Source organism: Mya arenaria, chromosome 6 (assembly GCF_026914265.1).
Source record: "Mya arenaria isolate MELC-2E11 chromosome 6, ASM2691426v1".
In the NCBI taxonomy this organism is placed as follows: Eukaryota; Metazoa; Mollusca; class Bivalvia; order Myida; family Myidae; genus Mya; species Mya arenaria.
This window is the reverse complement of record NC_069127.1, coordinates 12,524,453-12,548,905: the sequence shown is the minus strand read 5'-3', so window position 1 is coordinate 12,548,905 and position 24,453 is coordinate 12,524,453. Positions and strand designations below refer to the sequence as shown.

At 37.4% G+C, this 24,453-nt stretch overlaps 1 protein-coding gene across 2 annotated transcripts; it reads right to left on the bottom strand.

Moving 5' to 3' along the window:
- Positions 1-42: 42 nt before the first annotated feature.
- LOC128237327 (transcription initiation factor TFIID subunit 11-like) lies at positions 43-24,248 on the bottom strand. 2 transcript variants are annotated; one of them, XM_052952746.1, is made up of 3 exons: positions 24,138-24,248; positions 1,268-1,623; positions 43-1,133 (listed from the first exon to the last, which is right to left on the bottom strand). In XM_052952746.1, the coding sequence occupies exons 2-3, from the start codon at positions 1,602-1,604 to the stop codon at positions 43-45; spliced, it is 1,428 nt and encodes a 475-aa protein (XP_052808706.1). In that variant the 5' UTR covers positions 1,605-1,623; positions 24,138-24,248. The 2 variants fall into 2 exon arrangements, with proteins under 2 accessions (XP_052808706.1, XP_052808705.1); XM_052952745.1 differs by lacking the exon at positions 24,138-24,248 and adding an exon at positions 23,777-23,915.
- Positions 24,249-24,453: the final 205 nt, after the last annotated feature.

Here is a 24,453-nt window from a genome sequence, read left to right as displayed (position 1 = left end):
CTTGTCCTGACTTCTGTTTCTCTTCAATTGTCCTTGACTTTGTTATGCTTTCAGATTTATCATCTTCTTCCTTGGGATCAGAATGCAAACTCTGTTGCTTTTCTCTCTGTTTTTCTTTCTTCCTTTCCCTCTTTTTAGCCTTTTTTGCTTTAGTCCCTCCCTTATGGTTCTTTTAGATCTCTTTCCACCATATTTCGTCTCTTCTTTGTCATCATCATTAACCTCTGATTCACTACTGTCTGAATCAGCAGAGTCATCTTCAGAGCCATTTCCATCCTTATCTGATAAATCGTTTTTTAATGTTTCACCATTTGAAGCCTTGTTCGTTGTTTCATCATTAGTAATGTTTATATCCTTTATAGACTTTTCCAACTGACTTTCAGTTGTAGCATTTCCTGCTTTTTCATGCCCAACTTCAGCTGAACCATTTTCTTCGAAAATAAGTGAGTGTTGTACCGAATCTCCCCCTTGGGAAACATCTGATGACACATAGTTATTATTATTTATGTTAGCTGTTGCATTTGCGTCATCTATATTTCTACAAGGATCAACTTGCATTAGTGTTTCCTGTTTTCTTTCATCGTTTCCATCATCCATGTTGACAACACATAATTTATTGTTCCTTGGAAGATCAGATGTGTCCATTGCATCATGTTCAATATTGTGAGTTGTTTCTGAACCGACCAAATTAACCTGTTCTCGACTCTGACTTTCTTTAGCTTCTGGTTTATTAGTCTTTGTGTCTTCTTCCTCTGTTAGTTTACTGGGTTTGGAATGTTCCTCCATTGGTTCGGGACGTGACGCTTCACCTTGTTGAACATCTGCTGCACTTGGTTTATCTGTATCTGGCTCTTGCTGCTTCTCTCTTGACCTAGTATTATCTTGTAATGTGTCTTTTGGATCTGGATCTTTGACATCTAAATGTTCAACCCCAGTAGCTGACTCTTGAACTTCAACATATAAATCTGATCCTTCTGCCTGTTGTGGGTTGGAAGGTGGTGATTGATTAGAGGCTATTTGATCATGTTGAACATATTTTTGACTTTCCCCAGCACCAGTTGTTGCCATAGAGACAGGGTCAGACTTGTCAACAACACTTGCCTGATTTTCTAGAGATGGTGGAGTATCAGTAGCTGAAAACAATATTTTATTTTAATCAAATATCACATTTTCATGAGAAGACATATTGACTGATTAGCTTCAAATTGGTCATATTGTAGCAACTATTTAAATTCTACTCAAGAAGCTGCAAAAAGTTAATTCATACCTTGCTTTGCCATTGGTTTGACCTTGAATCCACACTCAGGGCAGAATTTTTTGCCTGGTGTACACACAGCTCCACAGCCCCCACATCTCTCTATATCAGGTGTTTGGACTTCAAACAACTTGATATCAACCTGTTTTCCACAACTGCTGCAGAACTTCTGTGTTGATTTCAGTTCCTCCCCACAAGGAGAGCCGCTTTCATCCTCTCCATCACAAATGATGACGATTGATGACAAGATAGGTTTCGTAGGAGGATCAATCATTTTGTCTCCACATTCTTGACACAACTTCCACTCCCCCTCCAACCCACACACCGGGTTGGAACACTTCTTCATCATGTACAAGCACTGTTACATCCTGAATTAGGAGAGAGACAATCTAGCAAAACGTTGTAAAATAATTTTAAAACGGGACAACATGCAATCAAGAATTCTGACCAAGTTTCGGGGAAATAATTTTTCTAAGATTTGACCTTTTAACCTAGTTTTCTACCAGAGGTGACCATATTCATTATTGTCCAAAAAATACAGAAATGTAAACAACATCTGCCCGCCTCTCCTAACTGTCTGCATGACCCCCCCCCCACCCAGTTTCAGCCAAACAAAGCTTCTACACTCACCTTTAGTTCAATGCAATCATTTTCAAATACATATATATGTAAATACTGAACCCAAACTCAAGAAATAAATACGTTCATTCTTATCCAATAAAAATTGCAACATTTTTTTTTCGAATCAAGACACATATGAGTAAGAGGGCCATGATGGCCTTAAATCGCTCACCCGAGTAAAAGAGTGTAACCTTTGTAATCCATATAGCTTGATATTTGTTCTCAAAGCTGTACATATGATCCAAATTTCAAAACTGTAGCTTCAAAAATAAGATGTCAAAAAGGTACAATAAAGTTAATCCACAGCATTGATATTTCTTTTCAAAACTGTACATATGGTCAAAATGTTGTTGCTGCACCTTAAAAAAAAGGAAGTAGGTCAAAAAGTCACAGTCAAGGTAATCCGACGACAATATTGATATTTGTCTTCAAAACTCTACACATGATCCAAATTTCATTGCTGTAGCTTCATAGATAAGAAAGTAGGCAGTCACAGTCAAGGTTATTTAACCACAACATTTGGCATTTTGTTGATACCAAACTTGATCTTGCCTTTATGTGTCAAATACATGTTGCAAGTTATATTAAATTGCCTCTGAGCATAGAAAAAAAAACAATCATACTAAATGACAGCCAACACTCTTTATGTCCTCATATTCAGCATTCCATTGTGAATAAACACTAAGTGTATCTTTCACCTTAGAGGTAGGGACATGGGTCTTGCACACGACACGTTGTCTTGGTATGTCGAAAACATATGGCAAGTCATTTTAAAATCTGTGCATATAAGAGAAAGTCACAGCGCGGACACGACAGCCTATATTTTCCTTCAGGTTGCCATGGCAACCAGAGTTCTGCATGGAATTAATTTTTTTGAACAATTTTGAAAAAGCACCAACCAAGGATCATTCCTATGAAGTTTCATCAAAATTGTCCAAGCGGTTTAGGAGAAGATGATTGTAACCAATTGTTGACACTTTTCCTTTAGGTTGCCATGTCAACCAGAGTTCTATATGGAATTAAATTCTTTGAACAATTTTGAAAAAGCACCAACCAAGGATCATTCCTATGAAGTTTCATCAAAATTGTCAAAGCGGTTTAGGAGAAGAAGATGATTATAACCAATTGTTGACATTTTCCTTTAGGTTGCCATGGCAACCGGGCCAAACAAAATTATGTGAACAAATTTAAGAGAGGTCCATGCAAGGACACTTCAAACCAAATTTGCTGAAGATCTATCAAGGGGTTCATGCGAAGAAAATGTTAAGTTTTTTTTTACTAATTTTAGCTCTGGTGGCCCTTTAAAGGGGCCAAACAAAATTATTTGAAAAGACCTGACAGAGGCCCATGCTAGGATGCTTCAGACTTGAAGATCCATCAAGCAGTTAATAAGATCAAGTTGTTTAAAGGTTTTTCTATTTTTTGCTCTGGTGACCCCTAAAAGGGGCCAAACAAAACCATTTGAACAAAGTTGAGAGAGGACCATGTAAGGATGCTACATATCAAGTATGGAGTCATTCTGACCTTTACTTTCAGAGGAAAAGACGTTTAAGTGACAAGACAATGTAAAAACAAATGACCCCTGAGCAAGGCCAATTTGACCCCAGGACAATACTTTGAATACCTTTGGTGTAGGTCCACTAGGTAACACTATATACCAAATATGAAAGCTCTAGGTCTTATATTTTGGAGAAGAGGATTTTTAAAGTTTTATTATATAAGACTATATAAAAATATTGAAAACCTAAGCCTATGAACACGGGGCTTGGCCAATTTTGACCCCAGGGCTAAAGTTTGAACAATCTTAATAGTGGTCCGATAAACAATGCTTCATACCAAATATCTAAGGCCTTCGCCTTTTGGTTTCGGAGAAGAAGATTTTATAAGTTTTCATCATATACATATATAAGGAAACCCATGACCGCCCGGGTGGGGCCATTTTTTGACCCCAGGGCCAAAGATTGAACAATATTGGTACAAGTCAACTAGATGATATATCATGCCAAATATCTAAGCTCTTGTCACTACTTGATTTTACGTGTGTATCTATATATGTATATTTGTTATTAATTGTTGTATGTGGCCCATATTGAAAATTGGTATGTGTACTAAATATGTTATCCAGTTTAAATTAAGACGTTACTTGTCTTTGTGAGTTCGGAGAAGATTTTATAAGTTTTCACTATAACACATATAGAGACTAGAAATGTGTCCATAGGACACGGATGCCCCCACTTCGGTTTTTTGTCACAGAAAATAAGCCATAATGATTTTTGAAGTATTTTTGGCAAAAAAGGGCCGTAACTCCTAAATGACTAAAGCGATTTCCATGACTATCGAACTTGATCAAGATATTATGGTCACAAACATGTGTTTAAAGTTTGGTGAGGATTGGACAAACAGTTTTCAAGAATTAGATCGGAAACAATCTTCGGGACATATTTTTCAAGTCTTTTTTTGCAAATAAAGGGCCGTAACTCCTAAATGACAAAAGCGATTTCCATGGCTATCGAACTTGATCAAGATATTATGGTCACAATCATGTATGTAAAGTTTGGTGAGGATTGGACACATACTTTTCAAGAATTAGATTGGAAACATATATTTTTGAAGTATTTTTGGCAAAAAAGGGCCGTAACTCCTAAATGACTAAAGCGATTTCCATGACTATCGAACTTGATCAAGATATTATAATCACAAACATGTGTTTAAAGTTTGGTGAGGATTGGACAAACGGTTTTCAAGAATTAGATCGGAAACAATCTTCGGGACGTACGTACGTACGTACGTACGGACAGACGTACGTACGGACAAGGGCAACCCTATATGCCGCCACTTTGTGGGGGCATAAAAACCCATCAGCCCCGGGGTGTGGCCAATTTTGACCCCAGGGCCATAATTTGAACAAACTTTGTAGAGGTCCACTAGACGATGAATCATGCCAAATATCTAAGCTCTAGTCCAAGTAAGTTCAGAGGAGAAGATTTTTGAAGTTTTAACTATAAACATATAGAGAATACCCTAAATCCCCGGGGCGGGGCCAATTTTGACCCCAAGGCCATAATTTGAACAATCTTTGTAGAGGTCCACTAGACGATGAATCAAGCCAAATATCTAAGCTCTAAGCAACCTAAGTTCAGAGGAGACTTTTGATTTTTTTTAATATAAACATATAGAGAAAACCCATGACCACCCAGGGGCGGGGCCAATTTTGACCCCAGGGCCATAATTTGAACAATCTTTGTAGAGGTCCACTAGACGATGAATCATGCCAAATATCTAAGCTCTAGTCCAAGTAAGTTCAAAGGAGAAGATTTTTGAAGTTTTCACTATAAACATATAGAGAATACCCTAACCCCCCCGGGGCGTGGCCAATTTTGACCCCAAGGCCATAATTTGAACAATCTTTGTAGAGGTCCACTAGACGATGAATCATGCCAAATATCTAAGCTCTAGTCCAAGTAAGTTAAGAGAAGATTTTTGAAGTTTTAACTATAAACATATCAAGTATACCCATGACCCCCGGGGCGGGGCCAATTTTGACCCCAAGGCCATAATTTGAACAATCTTTGTAGAGGTCCACTAGACGATGAATCATGCCAAATATCTAAGCTCTAGTCCAAGTAAGTTCAAAGGAGAAGATTTTTGAAGTTTTCACTACAAACATATAGAGAAAACCCATGACCCCCCAAGGGGGCGGGGCCAATTTTGACCCCAAGGCCATAATTTGAACAATCTTTGTAAAGGTCCACTAGACGATGAATCATGCCAAATATCTAAGCTCTAGTCCAAGTAAGTTCAAAGGAGAAGATTTTTGAAGTTTTAAGGCCAAAAAAAAAATAGGTCTGTTTCCGGTCGCCCGACCGACCCTCTTATTTCCGCGCCGACCCTATACTTTTTATTGGTGTAAAAGTTAACTGCGCGCATATTTAGTACTTTTCGGTACTTTCTTTCCGTTAATTTTCTTATCTTTGGTCTCATTTCGAATTCGGTAATTTGATAAGCAGTCTATTAAAATGGCGGCACCCATGTGGAGTTCGTCAGTGTTGGGACTGAAATTGAAACGTTGCTCCCACAATAAAACCGATAAAAATATTTTAGTAAGCCTGCCAAACAATAAAAATATTGAAGATGTTTGGCATATCTACCATGATACGAACGTTGGTAAATCGAGCGTGACGATAAAATGCTCTACGGAAATGTCGGGTGCAACAAACTTTGATGTTGAAGGTATAGTGTTTGTATTTTGGCAAACCATATATTTTTCGTTCAAATTTCAAAATAATGGCCATGTTTTTAAGATATCACCTGCAATGAATTACTGTGTCTTATCAACTAAACTTGTATTTGTCTTTTTGTCACTGTCATATTCTGCTATTAATGTTAATTCTGCAAAGCTTGTGAAAATAAGTTTGTTCTGGTACTTCGTTGGAATGAGCTTCGGTAGGAAATTATTCGGCCTGAAAACACTTGTAGAAGGACTTTTATTTAATATAAAATTTAAAATAATTCCCAAATTGTATTAAATTTCCTTGGTACAATTTTTAAAGGAGTTCCACTTAAAAGGAATTAAAAATAAACAAGTTTTTAATGTTGCTTTTATAAAGGTAGTATGACAGTTGGGACCCTAGTACAGAATTTTGGAATAACTGTTCACAAAACATTTATGGATCTCAATTGAGTTTGAGTATGAAATTTTGATATCAGTGTTACCAAACCTCAGGTTTAAACTCCAAATAAGTCAGATAACCAGTACCTAATTATCACTTTCAAATAGTTAGTGTCTTAAATTTAGTACTAAACATATTTTTGAGATTTAAATAAGAAATTAAGTTTCATACTCTTAATTCAGTTGAGAATGGAAACGCTTTGTGAACACGGGTCAGGTGTACTTCGGAGATCATTGAAGTGACAAAAACAGCTTCTGACAATGTTTGGAATTTTAATATTCTATCAAATATAAGAATAGCATTATAGCACAAATGTGAAATTGGTAAATATGAAAAATTGACAAATCTGAGGCACTCTTTTTCGACATCTATCATACAGACAAACATGTTCAACAATACATGCATTTATATTCTAGAAAATGTATATCTATACATTATAATTAATACACATTATACAGTTCTTAATAAATGAATGGACTTGTATTTACATTTTATGCTTTAGTACCTTTTAAAATTGTCTCATACGCAGTTAATATGGTTGTTTTTTAATAAAAGTCAGCCGCCTTCTATTCTAGATCACTTCCCCCCCCCCCCCCCCCCAAAAAAAAAAAAAAAAAAAAAAAAAAATGCTTACCTACCTACCCTCTTTTTTTTGGGAAGGAGACCGGAAACGAACCTATTTTTTTTTTGGCCTAACTATAAACATATAGAGCATACCCATGACCCCCCGGGGCGGGCCAATTTTGACCCCAAGGCCATAATTTGAACAATCTTTGTAGAGGTCCACTAGACAATGAATCATGCCAAATATCTAAGCTCTAGGCCAAGTAAGTTCAGAGGAGAAGATTTTTGAAGTTTTAACTATAAACATATAGAGCATACCCATGACCCCCGGGGCGGGCCAATTTTGACCCCAGGGCCATAATTTGAACAAACTTTGTAGAGGTCCACTAGACGATGAATCATGACAAATATCTAAGCTCTAGGCCAAGTAAGTTCAGAGGAGAAGTTTTTGAAGTTTTTTTGAGAAAACCCATGACCCCCGGGGCGGGGCCAATTTTGACCCCAAGGCCATAATTTGAACAATCTTTGTAGAGGTCCACTAGACGATGAATCATGCCAAATATCTAAGCTCTAGTCCAAGTAAGTAAAAAGGAGAAGATTTTTGAAGTTTTCACTACAAACATATAGAGAAAACCCATGACCCCCCAAGGGGGCGGGGCCAATTTTGACCCCAAGGTCATAATTTGAACAATCTTTGTAAAGGTCCACTAGACGATGAATCATGCCAAATATCTAAGCTCTAGTCCAAGTAAGTTCAGAGGAGAAGATTTTTGAAGTTTTAACTATAAACATATAGAGAATACCCATGACCCCCCGGGGCGGGCCAATTTTGACCCCAGGGCCATAATTTGAACAAACTTTGTAGAGGTCCACTAGACGATGAATCAGGCCAAATATCTAAGCTCTAGTCCAAGTAAGTTCAGAGGAGAAGATTTTTGAAGTTTTAACTATAAACATATAGAGCATACCCATGACCCCCCGGGGCGGGCCAATTTTGACCCCAGGGCCATAATTTGAACAAACTTTGTAGAGGTCCACTAGACGATGAATCATGACAAATATCTAAGCTCTAGGCCAAGTAAGTTCAGAGGAGAAGATTTTTGAAGTTTTTTTGAGAAAACCCATGACCCCCCGGGGCGGGGCCAATTTTGACCCAAGGGCCATAATTTGAACAATCTTTGTAGAGGTCCACTAGACGATGAATCATGCCAAATATCTAAGCTCTAGTCCAAGTAAGTAAAAAGGGGAAGATTTTTGAAGTTTTCACAACAAACATATAGAGAAAACCCATGACCCCCCAAGGGGGCGGGGCCAATTTTGACCCCAAGGCCATAATTTGAACAATCTTTGTAAAGGTCCACTAGACGATGAATCATGCCAAATATCTAAGCTCTAGTCCAAGTAAGTTCAGAGAAGAAGATTTTTGAAGTTTTAACTATAAACATAAAGAGAATACCCATGACCCCCCGGGGCGGGCCAATTTTGACCCCAGGGCCATAATTTGAACAAACTTTGTAGAGGTCCACTAGACGATAAATCATGCCAAATATCTAAGCTCTAGGCCAAGTAAGTTCAGAGGAGAAGATTTTTGAAGTTTTAACTATAAACATATAGAGAATACCCTAACCCCCGCGGGGCGTGGCCAATTTTGACCCCAAGGCCATAATTTGAACAATCTTTGTAGAGGTCCACTAGACGATGAATCATGCCAAATATCTAAGCTCTAGTCCAAGTAAGTTCAGAGGAGAAGATTTTTGAAGTTTTTTTGAGAAAACCCATGACCCCCCGGGGCGGGGCCAATTTTGACCCAAGGGCCATAATTTGAACAATCTTTGTAGAGGTCCACTAGACGATGAATCATGCCAAATATCTAAGCTCTAGTCCAAGTAAGTAAAAAGGGGAAGATTTTTGAAGTTTTCACTACAAACATATAGAGAAAACCCATGACCCCCCAAGGGGGCGGGGCCAATTTTGACCCCAAGGCCATAATTTGAACAATCTTTGTAAAGGTCCACTAGACGATGAATCATGCCAAATATCTAAGCTCTAGTCCAAGTAAGTTCAGAGGAGAAGATTTTTGAAGTTTTAACTATAAACATATAGAGCATACCCATGACCCCCCGGGGCGGGGCCAATTTTGACCCCAGGGCCATAATTTGAACAAACTTTGTAGAGGTCCACTAGACGATAAATCATGCCAAATATCTAAGCTCTAGGCCAAGTAAGTTCAGAGGAGAAGATTTTTGAAGTTTTAACTATAAACATATAGAGAATACCCTAACCCCCGCGGGGCGTGGCCAATTTTGACCCCAAGGCCATAATTTGAACAATCTTTGTAGAGGTCCACTAGACGATGAATCATGCCAAATATCTAAGCTCTAGTCCAAGTAAGTTAAGAGAAGATTTTTGAAGTTTTAACTATAAACATATCAAGTATACCCATGACACCCGGGGCGGGGCCAATTTTGACCCCAAGGCCATAATTTGAACAATCTTTGTAGAGGTCCACTAGACGATGAATCACGCCAAATATCTAAGCTCTAGTCCAAGTAAGTTCAAAGGAGATGATTTTTGAAGTTTTCACTACAAACATATAGAGAAAACCCATGACCCCCCAAGGGGGCGGGGCCAATTTTGACCCCAAGGCCATAATTTGAACAATCTTTGTAGAGGTCCACTAGACGATGAATCATGCCAAATATCTAAGCTCTAGTCCAAGTAAGTTCAGAGGAGAAGATTTTTGAAGTTTTAACTATAAACATATAGAGCATACCCATGACCCCCCGGGGCGGGCCAATTTTGACCCCAGGGCCATAATTTGAACAAACTCTGTAGAGGTCCACTAGACGATGAATCATGCCAAATATCTAAGCTCTAGGCCAAGTAAGTTCAGAGGAGAAGATTTTTGAAGTTTTAACTATAAACATATAGAGCATACCCATGACCCCCGGGGCGGGCCAATTTTGACCACAGGGCCATAATTTGAACAGACTTTGTAGAGGTCCACTAGACGATGAATCATGACAAATATCTAAGCTCTAGGCCAAGTAAGTTCAGAGGAGAATATTTTTGAAGTTTTTTTGAGAAAACCCATGACCCACCGGGGCGGGGCCAATTTTGACCCCAAGGCCATAATTTGAACAATCTTTGTAGAGGTCCACTAGACGATGAATCATGCCAAATATCTAAGCTCTAGTCCAAGTAAGTAAAAAGGAGAAGATTTTTGAACTTTTCACTACAAACATATAGAGAAAACCAATGACCCCCCAAGGGGGCGGGGCCAATTTTGACCCCAAGGTCATAATTTGAACAATCTTTGTAAAGGTCCACTAGACGATGAATCATGCCAAATATCTAAGCTCTAGTCCAAGTAAGTTCAGAGGAGAAGATTTTTGAAGTTTTAACTATAAACATATAGAGAATACCCATGACCCCCCGGGGCGGGCCAATTTTGACCCCAGGGCCATAATTTGAACAAACTTTGTAGAGGTCAACTAGACGATGAATCATGCCAAATATCTAAGCTCTAGTCCAAGTAAGTTAAGAGAAGATTTTTGAAGTTTTAACTATAAACATATCAAGTATACCCATGACACCCGGGGCGGGGCCAATTTTGACCCCAAGGCCATAATTTGAACAATCTTTGTAGAGGTCCACTAGACGATGAATCACGCCAAATATCTAAGCTCTAGTCCAAGTAAGTTCAAAGGAGATGATTTTTGAAGTTTTCACTACAAACATATAGAGAAAACCCATGACCCCCCAAGGGGGCGGGGCCAATTTTGACCCCAAGGCCATAATTTGAACAATCTTTGTAGAGGTCCACTAGACGATGAATCATGCCAAATATCTAAGCTCTAGTCCAAGTAAGTTCAGAGGAGAAGATTTTTGAAGTTTTAACTATAAACATATAGAGCATACCCATGACCCCCCGGGGCGGGCCAATTTTGACCCCAGGGCCATAATTTGAACAAACTCTGTAGAGGTCCACTAGACGATGAATCATGCCAAATATCTAAGCTCTAGGCCAAGTAAGTTCAGAGGAGAAGATTTTTGAAGTTTTAACTATAAACATATAGAGCATACCCATGACCCCCGGGGCGGGCCAATTTTGACCACAGGGCCATAATTTGAACAGACTTTGTAGAGGTCCACTAGACGATGAATCATGACAAATATCTAAGCTCTAGGCCAAGTAAGTTCAGAGGAGAATATTTTTGAAGTTTTTTTGAGAAAACCCATGACCCACCGGGGCGGGGCCAATTTTGACCCCAAGGCCATAATTTGAACAATCTTTGTAGAGGTCCACTAGACGATGAATCATGCCAAATATCTAAGCTCTAGTCCAAGTAAGTAAAAAGGAGAAGATTTTTGAACTTTTCACTACAAACATATAGAGAAAACCAATGACCCCCCAAGGGGGCGGGGCCAATTTTGACCCCAAGGTCATAATTTGAACAATCTTTGTAAAGGTCCACTAGACGATGAATCATGCCAAATATCTAAGCTCTAGTCCAAGTAAGTTCAGAGGAGAAGATTTTTGAAGTTTTAACTATAAACATATAGAGAATACCCATGACCCCCCGGGGCGGGCCAATTTTGACCCCAGGGCCATAATTTGAACAAACTTTGTAGAGGTCAACTAGACGATGAATCAGGCCAAATATCTAAGCTCTAGTCCAAGTAAGTTCAGAGGAGAAGATTTTTGAAGTTTTAACTATAAACATATAGAGCATACCCATGACCCCCCGGGGATGGCTAATTTTGACCCCAGGGCCATAATTTGAACAATCTTTGTAGAGGTCTACTAGACGATGAATCATGCCAAATATCTAAGCTCTAGTCCAAGTAAGTAAAAAGGAGAAGATTTTTGAAGTTTTCACTACAAACATATAGAGAAAACCCATGACCCCCCAAGGGGGCGGGGCCAATTTTGACCCCAAAGCCATAATTTGAACAATCTTTGTAAAGGTCCACTAGACGATGAATCATGCCAAATATCTAAGCTCTAGTCCAAGTAAGTTCAGAGGAGAAGATTTTTGAAGTTTTAACTATAAACATATAGAGCATACCCATGACCCCCCGGGGCGGGCCAATTTTGACCCCAGGGCCATAATTTGAACAAACTTTGTAGAGGTCCACTAGACGATAAATCATGCCAAATATCTAAGCTCTAGTCCAAGTAAGTTCAGAGGAGAAGATTTTTGAAGTTTTAACTATAAACATATAGAGAATACCCTAACCCCCCGGGGCCAATTTTGACCCCAAGGCCATAATTTGAACAATATTTGTAGAGGTCCACTAGACCATGAATCAAGCCAAATATCTAAGCTCTAAGCAACGTAAGTTCAGAGGAGACTTTTGATTTTTTTTAATATAAACATATAGAGAAAACCCATGACCACCCAGGGGCGGGGCCAATTTTGACCCCAGGGCCAAAATTTGAACAATCTTTGTAGAGGTCCACTAGACGATGAATCATGCCAAATATCAAAGCTCTAGTCCAAGTAAGTTAAGAGGAGAAGATTTCTGAAGTTTTAACTATAAACATATCAAGTATACCCATGACCCCCCGGGGCGGGGCCAATTTTGACCCCAAGGCCATAATTTGAACAATCTTTGTAGAGGTCCACTTGACGATGAATCATGCCAAATATCTAAGCTCTAGTCCACGTAAGTTCAAAGGAGAAGATTTTTGAAGTTTTCACTATAAACATATAGAGAATACCCTAACCCCCCGGGGCGTGGCCAATTTTCACCCCAAGGCCATAATTTGAACAATCTTTGTAGAGGTCCACTACACGATGAATCATGCCAAATATCTAAGCTCTAGTCCAAGTAAGTTAAGAGGAGAAGATTTTTGAAGTTTTAACTATAAACATATCAAGTATACCCATGACCCCCAGGGGGGCGGGGCCAATTTTGACCCCAAGGCCATAATTTGAACAATCTTTGTAGAGGTCCACTAGACGATGAATCATGCCAAATATCTAAGCTCTAGTCCAAGTAAGTTCAAAGGAGAAGATTTTTGAAGTTTTCACTACAAACATATAGAGAAAACCCATGACCCCCCAAGGGGGCGGGGCCAATTTTGACCCCAAGGCCATAATTTGAACAATCTTTGTAAAGGTCCACTAGACGATGAATCATGCCAAATATCTAAGCTCTAGTCCAAGTAAGTTCAGAGGAGAAGATTTTTGAAGTTTTAACTATAAACATATAGAGCATACCCATGACCCCCCGGGGCGGGGCCAATTTTGACCCCAGGGCCATAATTTGAACAAACTTTGTAGAGGTCCACTAGACGATGAATCATGACAAATATCTAAGCTCTAGGCCAAGTAAATTCAGAATAGAAGATTTTTTAAGTTTTTTTTTTGAGAAAACCCATGACCCCCAGGGGCGGGGCCAATTTTGACCCAAGGGCCATAATTTGAACAATCTTGGTAGAGGACCATTTGGTGATCCTACCTACCATATATCAACGGCCTAAGCCTTGTGGTTTGGGAGAAGAAGATTTTTAAAGTTTTTCCTTTCCATTGCCATGGCAACCAGAGTTCTGCTTGGATTTCAATTCTTTGAACAATTTTCAAAGGGGACCACCCAAGGAACATTCCTGTGAAGTTTGGATGAAATTGGCTAAGCGGTTTATGAGGAGATGTCGTTTAAAGTAAAAGTTTACGGACGGACGGACGGACGACAGACGGACGCCGGACAAATTGTGATCACAAAAGCTCACCTTGTCACTATGTGACAGGTGAGCTCAAAACATTTGAGTTTCAACAAACATGGTTGATCAATTACCGCCATATAGTTTTCAAAGTAAACTAGTTTTGGGATGGAAGGAACCGATGAACCCGATGAAACCCCCACCAGTAGGGGTTTCGATGGTTTCAAAAACTGGTTTTGGTTTTTCTTAAAAAAAACACGATATAACTGGTTTCGGTTATTTGGACACGGTAACAACAAATACACAGTTTGTGAAACCGAAATAAAACCAAAACCAGTTCATTACCAACAAAAATGCCCATTGTTATTTGTTTACAGAATTGTAAACATGGTCAAAATTTCTTCGCTTTAGTTTTAAAAAGAAGACAGTAGGTCAAAAAGGGTGGAACCAAATTTGAACCAAGGGGCGTAATTTGCACAATCTTGGTAGAGGACCACTATATGATGCTCATAACAAATTATTTAAGGTCTCGGCCTAGCAGTGTCAGACAAGAAGATTTTCGATAAGTCCACAGAAAACCTCAAGGCATAGCGAGTTTTGACCCCAGAGGCATAATTTGATTTCCACAAGCAATTGTGTAAGACACAGGAACGACGGAAATCGCACCATCCAATATAATATATAACTACTATAAATTATGGGGATTTGATAAAAATACTTATGAAGAACCTACAGTAACATTGTCTCAATCTTAATCCAACACAGCATGACTTCCCATCTATGTGTGTGAGTAACAGTCTTGTTTGTATCAGGTGTATTCACTAACCATGTAAAAGATAAGATTGTACAATTACAATGGTCTACATGGAAAAGTCTGATCATTTAATTCAACACTGAGTAAATATGAAATTCTTCTAGAAAATAAAGAGATATTATATTTCCTAACATATAAACCTATGAAAAACAAGAGCTGTCACAGTATGTGACGAATGCCCCCGAATGTGACATTGACCTAGTTGATCTTGCCTTTACGTGTCAAATACATATGGCAAGTTATTTTAAATTGCCTCTAAACATAAAAAATACCACCCATATTTGACAACCTACACTCTTATGTCCTTATATTCAGCATTCCATTGTGAATAACCACAAAGTGTATATTTCACCTTAGAGGTAGGGACATGGGTCTTGTACACGACATGTCGTATTGGTATGTCGAACACATGTGGCAAGTTATTTTAAAATCTGTCAATACAAGAAAAAGTTACAGCCCAGACATGACAACCTATACTCTATGTCCTTATATGCAGCATTCGATTGTGAATAAACACCTAAGTGTAACCTTGACCTAAGAGGTAGGGAAACGGGTCTTGCACGCGACACGTCATCTTGGTATTTCAAACACATGTGGCAAGTCATTTTAAAATCTATCCATACAAGAGAAAGTTACAGCCCGGACACCACAACCTATACTCTATGTCCTTATATATACAGCATTCCATTGTAAATAACACAAAAGTATGACCTTAGAGGTAGAGACACGGGTCTTGCACGTGACACGTCATCATGGTATGTGGAACACATGTGGCAAGTTATTTTAAAATATGTCTGTACAAGAGAAAGTTATGACCGGACATGACAACCTATACTCTATGTCCATATACGCAGCATTCCATTGTGAATAAACACCTAAGTGTGACCTTGACCTTAGAGGTAGGGACACGAGTCTTGCATGCGACACGTTGTCTTGGTATGTGGAACACATGTGGCAAGTTATTTTAAAATCTGTCCATACAAGGGAAAGTTACAGCCCGGACGGACGGACGGAACAGACATATAATTCCTTGTTACTAAAATAGGAAAAGTAAAAATAGACAATGCACTGTTCAACAGAAAGGAGCAAGATTTGACCATAGAGCAACATTTGCTGCCCTTGCTTCAAGAGTAAACTTTACACAACTGTCAAGATTTTAACACCAGATTGTTGTTGTTGTTGTTGTTGATTAATCGCGACCCTTTGTTGTATTTTTGTACAAGGTTATCCAAGGAAGCTTCCTGTAAAGTTTCATTGAATTTGGACTAGTAGCTTTAGAGGAGATGTTTTTGAAAGCAAAACAGGAAATCAGCCATTTTGTTGTTGCTGTTGTTGTTGTAGTTGATCAATCGTGACCCCTTATATTTTTGTAGAGGACCACCCAAGGAAGCTAACTGTAAAGTTTCATTGAATTTGTACTGGTAGTTTTGGAGGAGATGTTTTTGAAAGCAAAACAGGAAATCAGCCATTTTGTTGCTGCTGTTGTTGTTGTAGTTGATCAATCGTGACCCCTTATATTTTTGTAGAGGACCACCCAAGGAAGCTAACTGTAAAGTTTCATTGAATTTGTACTGGTATTTTCAGAGGAGATGTTTTTTAAAGCGAAACAGGAAGTCAGCAATTTTGTTGTTTTTGTTGTTGTTGTCAATCGTGACCCCTTGTTGTATTTTTGTAGAGGGACACCCAAGGAAGTTTCATTGAATTTGGCCAGATAGTTTCAGAGGAGATGTTTTAAAGCAATTATTAACGCACGGACTGGCGGATGGACGGACGCAGGACAAAGACCGATCACAATAGCTCATCTTGAGCACATCGTGCTCTGGTGAGCTAAAAACTGGAGTATAATTGTGGTCATGCAGACCTTATTTTTGAATTTCAATATATATTGTCTTGCTTGTTTTAATGAGCACCTTTCATGTGATTTCTTTCTCAAAAGTGTCTAAATGTAAGTTGAGGAACATATTCTCCATTAATTCTATTGAAAAATGGGACGTTCATTGTTGTGATTTAATCTGCATTTTTTACAAATACAAAAAAATATTATTTTTTTATGTTAAAAGATGATAAATAGAGTGTATTAACAACAATGCTATTTTTAAATGGTAGATTCCTATAACAAAAGGCCCACGAGGGTCTATGCTTTGCTGGTATTGCTTGTTTGGAAATTTTCTACCCAGATCAGGTACGTTACAAGCGACATACTGTTAACTTGGAACATTCCATGTAAGTAATAAAAACTTGAGACTCTATTATGTTCACAATTATTTTCAAAAGGAACCATGATGAAGTCAATATCTAACTACTGTATAAGTTTAGCAAACATCCAGTAATAAATGGGGGCTCTATTGTGTTCACAAGCTCAACTGTAGCAATTTTGACAACTTCAAGGGCAATTATCCAGTCATGCACAGCCAGATCTGGCTTGTTTTCAAAAGAAACCCAGGTCTCATTAATATATAATACTAGCAAGTTTTGGAAGATCCAATAATAGAGGCTCTATATGTATAGGTTAGTGTTTATTTAGTAATTTCTTTGTAAATAGGTAACCTAAGGAAGCGGAGCGTAGCGAAGCGTAGCGAAGCGAAGCGACCGTTGTTTCTTATTCACGAAGAAATTACTTAATAAATTCTAACCGACTTAGTATTAGCCCCTCCAAAATTGCATCAGCTTTAAAATGAATCCGTTCATCTGTCAAAAAGATATGTCAATCACTGCAATATAGTGTGACGTCATTTAAATCAAGCCATATACAAACATTAGGCGTGACTATATGCACACGAGCAGTTATAGCAATTTACTTATTCATCAAGAGTTGTCTTCAGCAATAAGTAACAATTCTTCACAAATAAGAAACTGAACATTTTAAATCTAGTGCCCCTGATTGGCTGACAATGTTGGGCAAACACTAAGTTCACAAGCTGTATGATAGCAATTTTGACAATTTCAAGTGCAATCATCCAGTCATGCATGGGCAGATCTAGCTGGTTTATAAAAGGAATAGAACTCTTATTATGTCAAACTACTGTGAAAGTTTGATTCAGATACAATCAAAACTGGAGACTTAATAATGCTTACAAACAAACGTTTATTGACGCACGGCCAGTAGTGCTTAAAATAAACAATTTCAGTAGACCATTAGTATCTTCGACTTTTGTCGCATTAATATATGAGGGGTCTCATGAAATGCTTCAAGAAGGTAAATCAACTAATTCTACATCTTGAATTTCAGGACATGCAAGACCAAGGGAGCTCAATGGCTCTGATAACTCACATACTCAATGACCTACATAAAAAGACAGTGACAGGACATAAGTATTGGATAAGGGGACAATTTTCATAATTGATAATCAAATCAAAACGGACAATCCTAATTGATCACTTAATTGGAAATAACTAAGACTGTAATTTTGTCTGTGCTAAATATTGGTATAAACAAGAGCTGTCACAGAAACTATTCACTGCTTTTAACCAGAAAATCTAAATCAAATAATAAAGGAACATAATTTGCAGTACAAGCAAGATAATTATTATATAAAAAAGTTACAATGCAACATATCAAGGAGTTGATGATATGTCTGTGTTTACAGGCACCACCTTAACCAGAAGTTTTATGTTGAATAATAAATGGCCATAAGTTGTATTATATGCATGATAGAGTTATCTTATTTGATTGATTAAGTAGGTTGGATGGTTGGGATCATTTGCCTAAAATGTCAATTCAATACAAGAATTTCAAGAGATATTGACCTGGGCTTATATGCAAAACCTTAGGCCAAGCATTAAGCTCATGCTGACACAAGGGTGAGTAGTATAGTATAGGTCTTCTAACTCTTTCAATTGTCAAGCTAGTAAAAAGCTTTAACAAGAGGGCACAGATGACTCTATATTGCTCAGCTGATTGGACAAAGGTTTCTTAAGTTTTTTAAGTTACTGATTAAACAGCACCCTGGATGCCTCCAACTATCATACTTTCCAATTTATAAAATTATTAAAAAATGAAAAATGTGTATTGGTTTAAAAAGTACAAAGGGCAAAACTCTTACAATTTTTGAATTGGAGCTTCATAACATGATGCCAATGCGGCAGACATTTATTGATGATGCAATTCTGAAAGTCTAAGAATTAAGCTAGTGACCTAGATATTTAACCAAGAACAACCATATTTATACTTAATGTTACATAAAACAAGAGGGCCATGATGGTCCTAAATCACTCACCTGAGTAAAAGAGTTTAACCTTTGTAATCAATATAGCTTGATATTTGTTCTCAAAGAAAATTGAAAAACATACTGGTCAAACATGTTCCCTAGATAATCACTCACAGGACTTGTCACTGTTGCCTGCACACTGACAGGACTTGTCACAGTTTCCTGCACACTGACAGGACTTGTCACAGTTTCCTGCACACTGACAGGACTTGTCACAGTTTCCTGCACACTGACAGGACTTGTCACAGTTTCCTGCACACTGACAGGACATGTCACTGTTTCCTGCACACTGACAGGACTTCGTTCAATTGCCTGCACACTGACAAAACTATGTTAAATTGCTTGCACACTGAAAGAACTTTTAGTAAAGCTACACAAACAACAAACACCATCCAATAAAATCAATAAACTGCCTTAAGCTCTAAAAATCAAATATCAGATCACATTCAACACCTTCAACTAATATTATCACTTTTTCAATCTAGGACAACATCACCTTCCTTCAAATGTTAAAGATCAATTTTTTCTTTATATATAAGGCTTATTCACTATCCACACAGAAAAAAAGATTGTAGCTTAGAATAATCTACATGAAGTTTACAGTAATCTATATGAAGTTCAATGGAAAAGTCTGATTATTTAATTTATCATTAAGTAAAACTGAAGTTTCTTCTAAAGAATAAAGTGTATAATAATTATTTGAATCTATGAACCAAAAAAAGAACAATAATTACGTCAGAAGTGACTATGTTGAAGACTTAATAAAATTTAAAATCTATTCCCTTGTTACTAAAAATAGAAAGTAGTGGAATCTCCAACAAAAAGGGAGACCATATAGCAAGACTTGCTGCCCTTGCTTCAAGAGTAAACTTTACATAACTATCAGATTTTAACAAAATGTATTTGTAATGAACTTGTTACCCACCGGGTCAGGCCAATTTTTCTACAGGGGCATACTTTGAATAAACAGGTAGATAACCAATAGACAATGTTACACACCAAATAGTTAAGCACTAGGCCTCATAGTTTTTCCCAAAAAAACTTTTGTAATTTTTCCTTTAGGTTGCCATGGCAACAAGAGTTCTGCATGGAATTCATTTCTTTGAACAATTTTGGAAAAACACCAACCAAGGATCACTCCTATGAAGTTTCATTAAAATTGTCCAAGCGGTTTAGCAGAAGATGATGATTATAACCAGTTGATGACGCCGAACGACAGATGATGGACGACAGACGACGGACGACAGACGCCAGACATAGACCGATCACAATAGTTCACCTTGAGCACTTTGTGCTTAGGTGAGCTAAAAAATGAAATTATGACATCAGAGAGTATGTCCTAACATTTGACCTAGTAACCTAGTTTTTTTACCTGAGGTGACCCATTTTCACAAATGATTAAGACAACACGCCGAAAAGTATTCTTAAAAACTTTCATAACATGTTGATAAAAACTGTTGACTCTATGAACGGGAATAAAAACTTTAACGCAGAATTGTTAAAGCTCTCCTGCCTCTTTAATTGCCTGCCCGCCATCCCTGGTTTTGCAATTCTATGATGTATAATTTTTTTACGAAAAATCCTGCTAAGAAAAAAATATATGTAATTATAAAAAAAAATTAAAAACATTTATCTATATATTTTTATTCTTTTCAAATTATGAGTTTAGTAGCTACACCCCTGGCGGCCATGTTAATTGTGAATCAACATTTCTGTGATTCGTTTGAAAATCAGGCCAGCGCATTCTAAGGTGAAAATTTTCAAAGTTTTCCATACAGATATATGGTTAAAAGTAGCCTGACCACTGGTGCCCATATCTTTTAACGAAACAATATTGGGTGAAGGAATTAGATATAGGGTAACCTTAGGTACATTTCTGTGAAATTATTTGGAAATGGGGCCAGCGGTTTCTGGACAGAAGAGTTTCAAAGATTTTCCTTTCGGTTGGCATGGCAAACAGAGTTCTGCATTAAACCACTTTTATTGAAGAAATCAAGAAGGACCACCCAAAGAACATTCCTTTGAAGTTTGGTTCAAATTGTCTGAGCAGTTTAGGAGGAAATGTTTTAAGGAAAATGTTGATGACAGACTTATTGACAGACTTGACAATCGGGGAACAACAGAAAACAGACAATCACCCTATCACAATTTTTTCTTATCAGCAAAATCTGGAACCCTTCCCAAAATATGGTATTTTTGCACTTACTTAATTCTGGACAGTGCTTAAAATATTTCATAATAAGCAATCACCCAACAAAATTAAAATTAATTTATCTTTAAAACAAAATTCCATAAATACAAATTCATTGATCTAAATATTTTTGGCATAAAAAAGAAAGGCACTTTAATCTTACCAGAAGAATCAAGAATAATCTATTAATAAGTCACATCAACACTGCTAAATTCCAGTTGTTATATTTCAAAGTACAAAATATTGTTTGTTTAGTTATAAAGGAAATGCATGTTCGGCTGCACTTTCCAAAAAAACATGGTATACTCTTTTTCATCAATTAACTGCCATTAAGACCATTTCTCACACTCTTATTCAAAATCAATACATACACATGTATAACAGACATAAATATATATAGCCCGGAATTCACATTTTATAAAAGAAAAATCATGAAAATTATTGCAAGTAAAAGCAGCAATAAAGTTCAAGTCGGAGAACTACAATGCAAATTAATTTGGTTCCCGAAATCATACTATATATTCAAATTAAAAAACATACGCAAGAATAATGGTGGCCTAGTCAAATTTGAGGAAGGCCCTCAGCCAGGAAAAAATGGAGGTGGCTGGAAGACAGGCTCCAAAAGAGAAATATGAGGAAAAACGGGGTAGGAGGGAGCCATTAATAGGCTGATATTTTTGTATTCCAGAGATTAATTAATTGTTAAAACCAAAATTAATATTGTGTTTTATTATTTGTCCATGTTAAAAGTGAGTTTACAACGCATGATTATCAGTGATTTAAGACATCTGCATCAGAAAAATATTCGGGCTAGTGAATTTTCATTAGAGCTAGAAAATTTTTAGGATTTACTAGCCTAACTTGCTTATGATTTTAGATTTTAGTTTCTATGACTGTGCATAGACTGAAATGACAGCTGATTTATCATTGACATTTGATGCCTTTGAGGCAGTCTTAAGATTATGATCATTCAAAGTGTGAGAATAGTAGGTACAGTTTTTAATCATGTTCAGATGATGACTGATATATGCCGATAAACATGTATCAGGGAATAAGTAAATATGACGTAAATTTTAATGACCTATTTGAGTTGTGACCTTGACCTTTGACTCTATGAACTCAAAATCCAGGGTCATCTACTCAGGGGGTCCAACGCATTTTGTGTTTTCTGAATTTTAAGTGAAGGAATTGTGTGAAGCGGAATAAAATGGTGGTGTTTGAAGATATTTTGGTGTTTTGGGAGAATATTTTCACCTGGTAAGTAAGTGTTATCACTTTTCTCGCAATATAAATATGCCTACCCGGTTATTATTTATAACAAAATGCAACCTATGAGCCAATAAGCACCGTGTTATGCAGTAATTACCAATTACATATGTATACTCATTTCAATTCATTTATTTGCTCATTAAATTATTACTCTTTATCAATGTAAGAACTCTTGATGCAGCACAAACATCTTGCAATACAGAAAAAAATGAATGCAAACATTATCAGTCTGATACTATTTTACCACGAAAATATGTTTTAAAACAGTGGTAGTCTTTGTTATATAGCGTGTTGCCAAAAGAACCATTGTCAGACAACTGCTGGGGTTGGTGTGTGGGGGGAGGGGGAGGGTAAACCCTTCACACAATTCCCTCACTTAAAATCTGGCAAACACAAAACACATTGGACCCCCTGCTACTGGTCAACCCATACCTCAATGTCAAGTTTGAGAGCCAAGAGTGCAGGAATTGTCGAGACTGTTAATCAGACAGACTAGCTTTTTGCCTTCAAGGTCACTATGACCTGGACCTTTGACCCAATGACCCCTTAACCAAGAGGGCCATGTTTTAATGCATTTAAAGCTGCACTCTCACAGTTTTACCATTTTTACAACTTTTATTTTTGGTCTTGGAAAAAGCAAATTTTTGCCTAAATATCTGCAAACCAATGTTATAAGATTTCTTACAAAAAATCAGATCCTAGATTTTCATTTTTCCATTAGAAAATTAATGTTTTATGGCTTAAACTGTTACTAACGGTTTAAGAAAAATGCAAAAAACATCAATTTTTTAACTGAAATAAACAAAAATCTCCGATCTAATTTTTGTCAGCAGTGTTACATAACTAGTTTCCATGGTTTTCACAAAAAATGGCTCATTCGAAGACAAAAAATAAAAAAATGTCAAAACGTTTAATCTGTGAGAGTGCAGCTGTAAAGCTTGTTTTGTGCAAAATATCTTTGCACTTACATAGTAAATTCTGAATATAAGCCTTTATTATCTATTTCAAACATAAAATACTTCTCTAAATACAATTTCAATATCTTTCAAAACCCCACATTTTTTGCACAAACCCGTTTATGCACCAGTCAGTTGTAACCACCGCCCCCAAGGTCCGGGGGTATACCGGGGATAGCCGGGGAAATGGGCCGTGTTTTACCTTCCAGGTTTTGTCTTCACGCCAAAATATAGCAGGAATTTGGCATTATCTAGGGTCTCTTGGGTGCGGGGTCATTTGGTGGGGGTTTTACCAGCAGATCGTCCCAGCAGGGTGGAGATTTTGCCCGGGCTTGTCAAAGTCCCCGCTTTTCCCAGGACCTGGGGGGCCGTGGTTACAAATGACTGGTGCATTAGACGTTAGGGGTTTGAAGAATCCGGTTTAACACATCTATTATTTTAGACTAGGTTCCGTCAATTTCTGCCATTAAAAAAGCTATTTATTAGCTCCTGATTTCGCCCTATCGTTTACGACAAAGACTGGTACGTATATAAGTCAAAATAATTTGGATATCATACCTGTTTAAAATCCAGTTAATTTTCATGTTATTGAACTATTCTGTTAATAATTATTTCTAAAATAAGAATATAATTCACATCACTCCTAAATAGATTGCAGTGTGGGCGACTACTCGTCTATTGCGTTACACAATCATAAAGAAATGATTGCATTTTTGGAAAACGATACAAGCGCATACTGATAACATAAATGCGCTGTCATCAGTTTACATACAGATATCGTAATCTGATAATTTTCTGAAATTTAAAAACGAAAGTAGAATTCATAAAAAAAAAAAAACTATTATACAGTCATTATGTATAAATATAACTATTTTAAGGGTATACATTTGATAAGATGTAAAACTGAAACATCACTCACGTTCTTGGAGAATGATGTCTTGCTCAATAGTGATTATATTCTAAATTAGTTTTTACGGCGACGAATTTCACTGAAGTTCGTTTCTAAAACGAAAGTAGGAACGCATTCTAGCGTAAACGACGTCATAGGTTAACATAAACTATAAGTTTGAATTATTTACGCCTTCTCCCACGCAGTGATGTCCCCTATAAACTATCGGTCGGATATAAGTCGTCACATGGATCTGGGTGAAAAGAGTTTATGAAGACCTCACAGTTTTATAACGCAATTTCGGAAGAAACCGTCATACGCATTGTCACTTTTCTGGGGAGCCTCT